The 13,741-nt window shown below is 35.4% G+C and overlaps 1 protein-coding gene and 1 pseudogene across 1 annotated transcript; one reads left to right on the top strand and one right to left on the bottom strand.

Annotated features, from left to right (window-relative positions):
* Window positions 1-10,809: 10,809 nt before the first annotated feature.
* LOC131167596 (SKP1-like protein 1A) lies at window positions 10,810-11,653 on the bottom strand (annotated as a pseudogene).
* A 209-nt stretch (window positions 11,654-11,862) lies between these two features.
* LOC131168371 (heme-binding-like protein At3g10130, chloroplastic) lies at window positions 11,863-13,174 on the top strand. Its single transcript, XM_058127743.1, has one exon. It carries the CDS (start codon window positions 12,406-12,408, stop codon window positions 13,006-13,008), a length of 603 nt encoding a protein of 200 aa, XP_057983726.1. The 5' UTR covers window positions 11,863-12,405; the 3' UTR covers window positions 13,009-13,174.
* Window positions 13,175-13,741: the final 567 nt, after the last annotated feature.

Genomic DNA, 13,741 nt, shown 5'->3' with positions numbered 1-13,741 from the left:
TCATTTTAGGTTGTCCATCGCTCAGTGCCCAAAGACGAAAGATGGGATTCGTGACATGTCAAAGGTCCCCTATGCTAGTGCAGTAGGGTTTCTGATGTATGTCATGGTATGTACAAGACCAGACATGGCACAAACTATCAGCGTGGTGTGCAAGTTCTTTTCGAATATGAGTCGAAAGCATTAAATTGCAGTCAAGTGGATTATCAGGTACTTAAGGGGTACAACCAGATATGACATTATGTTCAGCAGACAACAAAGTGATCCATTAGTAGTAGGGTATGTGGATGCTAACTATACAGAAAACTTGGATGACAAGAGGTCTACCACAAGGTACATATTCATACTTGTGGGAGGACCTATTTGTTGGAGGTCTATGGTGCAGTCGCTCATTGCTTTATCTACTACTGAATCGGAGTACATGGCAGTGGTTGAGGCTGCCAAGGAAGCGTTATGGCTTATAGGATTGGTCAAGGAGATGGGTGTCTAGTAAGGTGGAGTTCGATTGCAGTGTGATAGTCAAAGTGCCATATATTTGGCGAAGAACCAGGTGTATTATACAAGGACAAAGCACATTGACGTGCGGTTTCACAATATCAGGGAACTGGTTGCTTCAGGTGAACTTTTACTTTAGAAAGATTACACATCTAAGAATGCAGTTGATATGTTGACAAAACCTATCAGAACAGACAAGTTCAAGCATTGCTTGTACTTGATCAACGTCTCCAGGTGCTAGACAGTGGTGGTCCCAATCTACTATCCTAGGTGGAGCAGCGGGTTATGCTTTCATATTTCTCCTAAGGGGTGAATATTCGTCAAGGTGGAGATTGTACCAAAAAAGTATAGTGGATCAAAGAACATGGAAGTTGGGCTGTAGGAAGAAATCGTCGACTATTTGGTCGACGATATGATCGAAGGTTTTGGTCTCGAGAGATAACTATCGATAGTTTCCTTGAAACCGTCGACGGTTTCAATCTACAGGGGAACAACTCTCGGTAATAAATCATTGATGATTTGCTGAAACTGTTGACGATTTTATTCGGGCATATCACGGATTTTGAATTGAGAGATTAGTAGATTGAGAGATTTGGAGGATTTTTCTCTAGGATTTTCTACAGAAGTGTTTTTGATGCATTATAAGTCTTCTGGATGCATAGGGTCAAAATAAAAACTATATTTGTAACCCTTGATGTAAGATTTTGACGATTGATAGTGAAAATTAGCCGTTTTCTCCCGTGGACATAGGTATATTGCCGAACCACATAATTTCTTGTGTCGTGTATTCTTATTGCTTGATTTTATTCTCTTTATGATTGATTATTCCCGTATATTTATCGTTGGTTGCTTGCAATGCTTGTTCCAGATTCAATTTGTGTTATTTCGATGCGCGTTAGTATACTACCACTCTGCACAACAAACTTATATGGAGATTGAATTGCTTACTAAATGTTAAAATGTTCTTTTGGAAGCTATTGAAAGATCTTCTTCCAACAAGGAGTAAATTATTCAAGATGCATACATTCTCTTTGTAGAAGATGGAAATCATCTTTTTATGTTTTGGAAAAGGTCCAAGGAATTAAGTTTGCATCACATCTTCAAACAAATTTTTATCATAATACTGATAGATGGTCTCTTGTGTTGTCTTTTTTTTCAAATGTGATTGGAAGATTAAGGATAAAGTTGAGACGTTACCGAATTTTATAACTAGTGTTGGATTATATGGAAGTTCTAAAACAAAATTGTGTTCAATAACCTTGAATGGGATGAAGGGAAAATTATTATTGAAAGTTTTTTCCTTTATTTTATGAAAATTACATGAAAAATTTATGCTATGTAGGATGAAGGCAAAACATAACTTTTTCATGAGAAGGAGTCCTTGAAGTTTTCTATTGACAAACCTTCTGTTGTACTGTGATGCAACTTGGGATCCACACACCCATAAAGCTACTATAGGTGTTATTTTTAGAGGTTCTAATTTCCAACATCTTCTACTCATGTTGAGCTTTGGGCAATCAAGGTGGGGATTTGAAAGGCGATGTAATCAGTTGGTAGGAATTTCAGATCATGTTGGATGCTAAAGGAATTTTTGAAGCCCTTAGAAGAAAAGAATGCCCATAATTGACCTCTTCTACAATTTTTTTTTCTTAATTTTACATGGGAACTCCTGCCATCGACGAGCCCTTTGAACCCCCCAATGCGGCACCAAACCCACGGGACGGTAGCCTTCCCCCCTGGTTCGCCACCTGGGTTAATCGGATGCGGACACAACTTATTCATAGCGAGGTTAGATGTTCAGCCAACTCACCTCCAAGGACCCATCTCAGGACACTTGCCCCAGGATACAGCTGCATTGCATCAATTGGGAGTCTACAACTGAGTGCATCAATCAGAATTCGAACCCCCGATGCTCTTGCTAGATTGCTCGTCTGCTTTCAACTGCACCAATGCTCTGGGGGCATTGGATCTTTACGAGTTACTAGATAAATGTGCATGGTTTAACTTATTTATATAAGAAGAAATATGAATGAATTTTCTCTCTACCTTGCCCAAATTGCTAAAATCAATGGGAAAGATTTTGGTGTTTCTCCTCTTTTTGGACTTCTCTTGTATAAAAACATTTTAATGCTCTCATCTATGGATGAAGGGGCTTTAAATAAATGGTTTGTTTTTTTCTTTAAAAAAAAATGAAAAAGAATATAACAGTGAATGAGAGGAGAGTGAAAGACTTAATATCATGTTATATTAGAAAGATCGACATGCACTTTGTTGCAGATATATATATATATATAATTTGATAATTAGTTTTAGTTAAAATATCATATTTAGCGCATTATTTTGCATTATTTATTTAACATAATTGTTAAATATTAATAAATTTTATATGAAAAGTGCAGTGCTTACGGAAAAATTGTATATAGTATATACCTTTAAAAGATATAAATTTGTTTGCGACGGGCAATTCAAGTGTGAGAGTAATTTAAGAAATTAAAATATATATATATATATATATATATATATATATATATATATAGTCATACTGATATCGAATAAGAATTTCAAATATAAAATTTGAGTAAAATTTAATTCTGAACATTTGATTACATATTTGTGAATAAATACGAATCAATAATACATATTATGATCAAATGTATACGTAATTAAAAACAACTTATTTAGATAGATAACAATAATTTAAACTTTCATGTTAGAAATATGTCATGATGGGTTAAAAAAATGAATTTTGAAAATATAGTGATTTCATGGATTTTTGAAATTTATATTTATTAAATTATGCTTATAATTTATATATCAATCAATTATGCTATAATATAGTTATTTTTTTTTTTCATATATGGTCAATATATATTATTTTAATAATTATATCTATCATGCCCCGAACCCGAAATGGGCCCCAGGGTGTGATTTAGTAACTTAACCTGTCTTTGTATCTTACAACCGTCCACGATACCATACAATGTAAGGGTCCGACCCTATAGGGTTCACATATACCCTACCCACAATCACATATACCATATATGCAATGAAATAATTCAAACTAATGCCTTCACAAAACCATACCAGAGTCTATACAAAACAGGAGCTAATTCCCCAAAATACATAACATACCCTAGGTGTCTACATAACCCAACATGACCACCCGGTAAAGGACCAGTACTTACATGAGTACTTCTACACAGCTAACCAACCACCACACTCCTAAACCACTAGGACGCTAGTGTTGGCTACTTAAAGGATCTGAAAAACATTTGTATGATAGGGGTGAGACACCTCTTAGTAAGGGAGAAACAGGTTATATGAGTGTGTGGATACATGAGTTTTATTTCAATAGAAAACATACATTTCACAATGCTAGTATTTTCACAAATACAGTTCCAGTATACATACGATACAAAAGCAATATGATCTGGTGTCCTCACACCCTTTGGCCTAAGCTAGACTGTCTAGTGGTATTTCACACCCTTCGGCAAAAGTCGGTGCCCCCGCTAACCTAACATAGCATAAGCTCCCACAATGTTAAACCGGTGCAGGTCTGGTGTTCTCACACCCTTCGGTAAAAATCAGCCAATCTAGTGGTATTACACACTCTTTGACAAAAGTCGGATATCAAAGCTTGCGGTCTTATTCCAACTCGGTTCAATATCTTAGCCTACGGCGTTTTAATCCATCCCGCTTTGATTTATCCCCATCGGTATTATCCCACCACGACATTAATTTTCACAAAACCTGGAACATTTTGGAACTCATGTCCCTATATCTCATTTGAATAATTCACAGCTTATGGTAGTTAACCGACACACTTTACTACAAAATACATCATTCAAATTCACCATCTCATTCCACACTCATTTGGGTAAACATACAATCACATATCAGCTATTCCAAAAATATGGTTTAAAATAATCAAAGGCACGGTCATCTCTATATCATAATTTATACCAATATAAAGTTTTCCAATAAAAACGAAGATGATACCCGAAACCCCAAATTTTCCTAAAAACGGTAAATAGAAAAACCCATAATTTCACTCGATAGATTTTCCCAAATAAGTAATCAAAACATCCATAAAATCGTAAACTATAGTTTTACCGATTCAGATTACAAAAATAACTGATATAAATAGAAACCCCTTACCTTTCCCAAAAATCGAAACAAGAACTTAATCGATCCAAAATAACGATACAAGACCCCTAAAACCTAAAGTTTGAAGAACTATATTTCAATATATTTACAACTACTACAGATCTACCAAACCAGAAACGAAATTAGACTTTTACCTCGATTTTGGATCAAAACCCGAAAATCCTTGAAACAAAATGTCGATTTGCTAAAAACGTAGATATTCCCCTCCTGATCCACGTGGTAATGTCGGATCGTTGATTCGGGTAAAAGATGGCTCGAAACCCTAGAGAAAGAGAGAGTGGTTCGAGTTCTAGAGAGAGAGAGAGAGAGAGAGAGAGAGAGAGAGAGAGAGAGAGAGAGAGAGAGAGAGAGAGGATTTTAGTTTACTTAGCAATGAAGAAATGAATAGATATTTATAACCCCTTTGACCTAGTTAGACTCGTCGAAGAGACGACGTCCTCGTTGACAAGCATAAGAAGGGAGTTAGTCGACGACGGAGTTGCCTCGTCGACGAACCTGAGATTTCAGAATTTCCCAAATTCCCTCGGCATCCTTTCGTCGACGAACCTCTAAATTTTGTCGCCAAGCTGTAGAAGGGACCTCGTCGACGAGAAAAGGAGTCTCGTCGACAAGCCCCGCTAGTTTTCCCTTTTCAATTTCCTTCCTCTTTTCTTATTTATTTAATTCAAAATTCTCAGGTCGGGTTTTTACAATATTGATCTATAAGATTCAATAAGTTAAATATATGATTTGATAATAAAATATAATCTATTATAATAAATTACGTAGATAATTTGAACCCTTAATATTTAAAAACACTATTTTAGTAGTGATAAGACATAAATTATTATAATTTAAATTTTATATTAGTATGTTTATTAATAATAATCTATACATGTATAAAAGTATGAATAATGTAAATTATTTTATGGACAAAAATATTCTTATCTTTAAAAGAAATAAAAGACTTCTTTTAATTCTACAGATGTGATTATATATTTGTGAATAAATATAGATCAATAAAACATATTAAGATTAAATATATACGTAATTAAAGGCCACTTGTATTAGGTAGATAATTTTTTTAACAATATTTTAAATTTTCATGTTAGAATTATGCAACCATAAGTTAAAATGTGAATTTTGAAAATATAGTAATTTTATGAATCATTAAAAGTCATATTTATTAAATTATACTTGTAATTTAAATATCAATCAATTATGTTGTAATTTAGTTTTTTTTCCATATATGGTTAGTATATATTATTTTAATAATTATACCAATCTTTAAGATTTGATAAGTGAAATATGCGATTTGATAATAAAACAGAATATATTACAATAAACTATGTAGATAATTTGAACCCTTATTTAAAAACATTGTTTTAATAGTTATAATGTGATGACCCCAAAAATATATATACTAGTAGAGCATAATAATAATAATAATAAAATAGTAAAGATGATCATTAAGTTAGTATAAATACGAAGGTGTTTTTCTGTAAGGATCCTTGATTCCATATTTGATACCTAAGAAAGATCTTATTTAAGTGAATATTCAGGTTAAATTGAACTTGTGAACTTTAAAACTATAACTATAATACTTAATTATATATATATATATATATATATATATATATATATATACTTTCCTTTAATATTTTCCTTCAAATCATCATTTAGGTTTCTTAAAAATAACCATGTTCAAATAAATATGTATATATATACATATACATATTTTTATATACTATAAAAAACTCTCTTAGGCCTATTAACTGTAAGTCATGTTTACCTCCATGAGAGGGTTGTGCGGTCCGAAAACTGAACTTAACTGACTGGTCGATCAAACTGTAAACTGTAACTGTGATTTTTTCTATTAAATCCTAATCCGACCCAGGTGTGCAGCTGTAATGCCCCAAACCCAACAGGGTCTAGGGTGTTACTTTTTATAGATATTTAACAACGAAAGTAAATAAACCTTGATATTATTTTTGTTACTAGAATACTAATTGATTCTATTACAACAATATCCTCAATATCAAAACTATCATTCTTAAAATTTCAAAAAAAAAAAAAAAAAAAAACATAACCATTTAATATTACATCAATTTTTATTCTAAACAACTATTTCTAATCCCCGCTCATGCACTTGTTACGCGTGATTTTTGGTACGTTCTCTAAAATCATTTATAATGTAAAATAATATTTGGGGTGAGACGACATTCAGTAAGTAAGAAAGATTATTATTAGTGTGTCGCCAAGATAAACTTTCACAATATTATAATTTTAAAAAAATAACATTTAATACTGTAATTTCAAAACTACATTTAAAATAAAAGTAAATTTAAAAAATTACTCCATGAAATTTTAATCAACCATGAACTTGTAAATTGTAAACTATAACTATAACGACCCAAAGAATTATGATATTTAAATAATAGAGAGAGGAGAGAAAAGAAATTGTAAATGAAATTCAATAGTGGCCTCGTCGACAAAGTGGCTTAATGGGCTCGTAGACGGGGGTGTGTTTCGTCGACGAGAAGATACCAAGAGGCTATTTCTCAGGCTTGAATTTCGTCGATGAGGAATAAGCATTCATCGACGAACTTCCTTTGTGACCTCGTCGACGAGGTGATGTGTCTCGTTGACGAGGTGACGTGTCTCGTCGACAAGGTGACGTGTCTCATCGACGAGGTGACGTGTCTCGTCGACGAAGGCCAGTGTATAAATAGCCCTAAATCCAGATTTCAGCGTAGATTATTCAGAAAAATCACACTTTCTCTCTTCTCTTCGGTTTTCACTTCTTCTCTCTAAGATTCTGGGCCCATTCTTCATCGGATCGACGATCCGAAGTCACCATGACACTCCTGGGGAAGTTCTCTTCAAATCTACTGGAGTGGCTCGTTGGTGGGGCTATATTAAATTTCATCCCAAATTCAGGGTAAGACTTTAATTCAGTATTTGGTTTACTTACAGTTATAGAAAATGTAGTAATCAAAGAAATATTGAAATTTTGTTCTGGGAGATGTTGTTTTCAGGGTGTTGAGCGGGGAATCCTGCGGGTGTAGGACCAGTCATACTAGGGGCTTTCCAGTAGTCAAGTAAGGGAAATATGCTATGCTAGTAAATCAGTTATTTTCATCAGAAAAATATAGTATTTTTTTATGGGTCTTTTAGAGCAAGAATTGTATAGTTTTTATTGATTATGGTTAATGAGTATTATTTATTTTTGTGGCATGAGAAATACTGGTATAGTACAGTGTTCTACGCCATTTACAGAATTACGAGTATATAGATTAATAGAATTATTTTTCATAGAATAAACAGTTTTAAATTTTACAGCATTACGACTATTCAAATATACAGTTAGACTTGGTAAAATGGATAAAAATTCGTTAGTCTGACTCACATCCGACCCGTTTTAACCGACTTATAATCAACCACTTGCTAAATAAGTCGAATATGGTTTTCAATTTTCATATCCGCCTCCTTAGCGGGCCGGGTCGGTTTTATCCGGCAAATATCTGCCAAACCGCTTAAAAACCCATTACTAATTAACCCAACCCAAGTGAAGTGCCCACAGCCCACTGCCTAAGTATGGAAAGCCCAGTGCGCCAGCAGTGCTCACACGACCCATTATTTATGCAGGTCTTCACAGTGGGAGTTCCACTCCAAGGCCAGCCCTATTTGATTTGAGCCCTAGCCCTAATGCCCTATTCAATTCGACATTCGATCCAAGAGAGAGCCAACACGAGAGAGTCGAGAGACCATTCTTCTTCGACCCTTCGAAGCCCTCTGCCCTCTAACCCTTCGCGAGTCCATCTTTGATCCTTCGAACCAGAAGGAGTTTTGTGAGTTCATCTTCAACACTTCGAACTAGTAGGAGCCTTTCGCGAGTTCGTCAAGAGCTTCGTGAGTTCTTCGTTGACCCTTCAAACTAGCAAGATCTTCGTGAGTTGGTCTTCCACACTACAAACCATCAGAAGCCCTTCGCGAGTTCGTTAGGAGCTTCGTGAGTTCATCGTGGACATGTCGAACCAGAAGGAGCTCTTCGCAAGCTCGTCTTCAAGCCTTCATGAGTTCATCTGCTTCAAAATTTCGATTTGTGAGTCTTCTTCTTCTTCTATAGATCTGCTTCTTCTGCTTCTCTGTTATTGCGTATTAGGACATTACATATTTCTACAAAATTTTCTGCTTCTACACTAACAAGAAGGTAGGGCAATGAAAAATAATTCCTTCGCTGGCCTTTATAATTCATAAATTTCATCTTCTATTCCTGTTGGATGTTTTGGTGATACATGACATGACTTTAATAGTTTAACCAAGTGCAGAACTGTCCATGGTTGTAATCCATGCTAAATCAGCTTGTTGTATTAAATTGGGTATCTTGGAAGGGAGAATGGGTTCTATTTATGCTTCAAGTTAATAGTAGGAGATAATATGGAGAGGCCTACTGTATCTTGCTCTCTCTCGCCCACATTCTCTTTGTTAAGATAAATCCTACAGAAAAACATGACCAAGAATAGAGATTGTCAGTTTGGCCAAAAAAATGAATAGACTGAACTAATGAAAAGGCCATTTTATGATCAACAATTGTTGTACAAAGTTTGTATTTTCCCACACCACTCCTACATAAATTTTTTAAGCTAGGTTAATCTGCATCATAAGATAGGACTAGTTGACAAAGATAATTCAATCCTCCATGAGAAGGAATACCAACCACTTTCTCAAATGCAGAGATTAAAAAGAAAATATACATTTTACTTTGGAGTAAAGGGTAAGTAAAGTTGTGCATGTGGTTCCAAGACACACCAGTGTACATGCCATGAACAAAACCCAAAAGAGAACATATGCCAAATAGATAAGACATTATCAATGTCCATGACCATGCGGTATAATTGCATTTTTCGTTGGGTTGCTGCAAAAGGATTAGATGCACTACAAGGCTGCAAATTCTTAGCATCAGCAAGATTGTTGATGTATATGTATAATTCGCCATGAATTATCCAACCTGAAACCTCTTAATCCACCACTTAAACGAATCGAATATGGATTATGATTTTTTCACCCGATAATCCGCCTTATCTGCCACTGATTACCCGATCCGCTTTGTCAGGTCTATATACAGTCTTATTCGAATTCTCAGCTTTATTCAGATATACAACTTTATTCAGAAATATAGTTTTTATAGTACCATGTTTACAGTATATTTACAGAAAGATGTTTTTACAGTATTTTCAGGATATCATGATTTACAATACATACATACAGGAAGATGTTTTTATAGTTTTCATAGTACCATGATTATACAGTTTTACAGAACCATGATATACAGATCATAGAATCATGACATACGGAAATACAGTTGATACAAGAATACAATTTATTACAGCGTCATGGTTAATACAGAATCATGGTAAAACAGATAGATTTTATATAGAAATGTATTATATAGTATCAGACCTTGATGGACCATTATAGTTCAGTTTATAGAGCATGGTACCGTAACTATTTACAGTGTAGAGTGCAACCATATAACTTAGATAATATGTGGATTTACAGCAGTCGATCGTGCCTATGTTGTGGACAGACTCCCTATTAGTTAGGGTTGAGGAGGCTGATCTGACTTTCGGATTATAGTGGTTTACCATGGTAGGCAAACTAGTGATAAGTCCCTTCTACGGGCCGCACAACCCTGTCATGAGGGGTTAAATCATGACATACAACTATCCATCTAGGAAAATTTTCTCAGTTATTATATGTATAATTAGATTTACAGAAATAGTAGATGTATTTATGAATATTAGAAGTATTATGAATAGAAAATGTACAAGTACAGTTATGTTAATAACATAGGTATGAGCTATACTATGTTATATATACATATTTTCTCAGATTCAGCTGTCTATGGTATTTCTAAATCAGATTTTGCAAACATGTAACTCATTTGCCACACACTAGCAATAGCTTTTGGAAAGGAATCACGCTGGTATTTTGCAAGTTTACAAATTTCACACTGAAATTCAGAAGACATTTTATTTGAAAAAATGGAAGGAAATAAACATATTAGATATTGAAAATTTGGATGACCCATCCTAGAATGTCATAACAAAATTTCATTATTTCTAGAAATAGATGCAGAATCACAAATAGCTGTTTTACATTCCTCACTCACATTCGCCTTCTCAAAGTAGTAAAGTCCCTCACACTTCTTTGCGCTGCCAATTGTCTTTCCCAATGATAGGTCCTGAAAAACACAATGATAGGGAAGAAATTTAGCAGAACAATTGGAAATCTTAGTCAACTGGCTAATGGATAGTAAGTTACAAGATAAATTAGAAATATGAAGAATGAACTCTAGTGTGATGGAGTCAGAGAGTCGAATATTCCCTTTGCCTGCGACAGACGAGAGTGATCCATCCGCAATTTTAACTTTCAAATTTCCAGCATAGGGTGAATATGATGAGAAAAGATGATAGACATTAGTCATGTGGTCAAAAGCACTAGAATCAATAATCCATGGAGTTTTGGATTGAGGTTATATTCAATGCTTGCAAAAAATTACCTCTTTGGGCTAAAGAACCCAAAGAAATATTTGTGGAAGACGAAGCTCTGTAATAACTAAACGAGGTCTGGTTCGCCAACCAAGATAAACCCTGCCTCAACATTTTCTTATCAATCCCAATCTCTCTGTCGGCAAACGTCTAGCATGTAAGATCAAGTAGGCTTTTGATGTTCAAATAGTTTGCAGCCAGAATAAGATTGAAGAGAGTCATCTAGTCAATCTTGACAAAATCGGTGTCCTAGGATTTGGGCTCGTCATCTCAATGTGTTTCTTGCAATATTTGATCACCTTGGCCAAGATCTTGTTGGTGACATTGGGCAGGGGAATACCGTTGTCGGCACAGTCGTCCTCGAGCATGTGTTTGATCGTCAGAGACTCGAGAGCCACAATCTCGTTGACCTTGAAGGTCTCGCCATCGGAGCTCCTCAGCGTGATCTTCCTTGTCGACATAGTCAATTCTGCCTATGAAATTGGAAAAGAAACCCTAACTCGAGAGTTCTTCCCTCTAATGTAGAGACGGGGCGAATTGTAGATTGAGAGCCTCGTGAAACTCTATTGGAGGACCTCGTGAGATTCAGAGGTCATTGAACCTCTCCTTTGGTCGGCGATTTCCGCCATTGATAGTTAGGTTTAATCTCGTAACTCTAATACCATGAAATTAGAATGAATAATTTCTGTATTTTTTGAATAAATTTTGTAAAAGTTAATACAAACTACTTATAATATAATCTCTATTCTAAAATATGGAAACAATTTGCTAAAAGAATCTCACTCAATAATATACAATAAATACCTCCTAAATCTCTTCTATATACACGGGATTTCTACATAAGCTATTTTAAAATAAATTTTATTACAATAATATTAAAATCAGGAAAAAACTCGGGTATGACAAGTGAAACGTTCGTGGTGCAATGCAATCCACACGTTCCCCTGAGCCACCCGCCACTCGCTCGGACAAAAATTCTCCGTTTCTATCTTCCTCAGGAAGAAAAGCCATTCAAATCTCAAAGAACAATCCAGAAAGAAACTCGATCTTCTCCACTGCCATTTTCCTCTTTTATAAAGCAGCAATTTTCAGTGAATTTCACAGACAAATTTGTACTTTCCGTCACTGATCTTTGCCCATCCGCAAGCTCTCATCTCGCAGATTCACCAACTTCCCTGAATCAAATCCCCGCTTCCAATCACATTTTCCCAATATGGGAATGGTTTTTGGGAAAATCTCCGTGGAAACTCCCAAATTCGAAGTCCTTCAATCTTCCGACGAGTACGAAATTCGGAAATACCCGCCGTCAGTAATCGCCGAATTCACGTACGATCCGTCGCTATTCAAGGGAAACAGAGACGGCGGCTTCACCGCTCTGGCCAATTACATCGGCGCAATCGGCGAGCCGCAGAACACGAAGCGCGAAAAGATCGCCATGACGGCGCCCGTAATGACCACGGCGCCAGCGAAGTCGCCGGAGAAGATTGCGATGACGGCCCCAGTAGTGACGAAGGAGGAGAAGGGGTTGGTGACGATGCAGTTCCTGCTGCCGGCAAAGTACGCGACGGCGGCGGAAGCGCCGGCGCCGGCGGACGAGAGGGTGAAGATAAGAGAGGAGGGGGAGAGGAAGTATGGGGTGGTGAGGTTTGGGGGAGTGGCGACGGAGGGGGCGGTGGGGGAGAAGGTGGAGAGGCTGAAGAAGGGGTTGGAGAGAGATGGGCACAGGGTGATGGGGGACTTCTCGCTGGCTCGGTACAACCCTCCTTGGACTTTGCCTGCTTTCAGGACTAATGAGGTTATGATCCCTATAGAGTGAGCCTCAGCTCTTTCTTTTGCTCTCATGAGACAGTAAAAATAGTGAATTTTTTTTTCCCCTTTTTTCTTTTCCTAGCTGTGTAATTGAGTGAGAGATGTTATTGTGTTATTATTGTTGTGTAATATTTATTACTAGCTTCAAGCCTTCAATATTTTTTTTCCAAATATTTTTATTTGTTAATGATGCATGCATAATTTGAGTTTTGCAAGAATTGAGCTTAATTTTTTATTTAATAGAGCTATCCCGACCATCGAAATGAAATCGGCCCCAATGAAATCAATATTGGGGTGCGATAATAATGTTTGAATACGAGTGGGGAAAAAGATAAATTAAATATCATTCTATTTATTCTCTAAAATTAGGATAATTGGAATCCACTTTTTGTGTTGTTAAAACAAATTATTAAAATTTAGTTTAAAAACAAATTATCAAGTATAATAAATTATCAAATTATTTATCACATATAATTTGAGAATGTCTTTCTTGGTAATAATTTTTTTTTCTTACAACTTCACTTTTATTTATGTCCTATTTATAATTTGAAAAAGATTAGAGGAAAAAAAAAAGTATAAAAAAATTCACTTTTCCATACTTGATTACCAAAGAAAATGAAGAACCAAGTAAAATGAATGATGAATGAATTAGAGCTTCAGAAAATGAAGAACAAAATAAAATGAATGATAATTGAATGAATGGAATTTTAATTTTGCACATTATTAGAATTTTATTTTTG

This window comes from Malania oleifera, chromosome 11 (assembly GCF_029873635.1).
Source record: "Malania oleifera isolate guangnan ecotype guangnan chromosome 11, ASM2987363v1, whole genome shotgun sequence".
Classification (NCBI taxonomy): domain Eukaryota; kingdom Viridiplantae; phylum Streptophyta; class Magnoliopsida; order Santalales; family Ximeniaceae; genus Malania; species Malania oleifera.
Note: the sequence above shows the minus strand (reverse complement) of the source record. Positions and strands in the feature narration are given on the sequence as shown.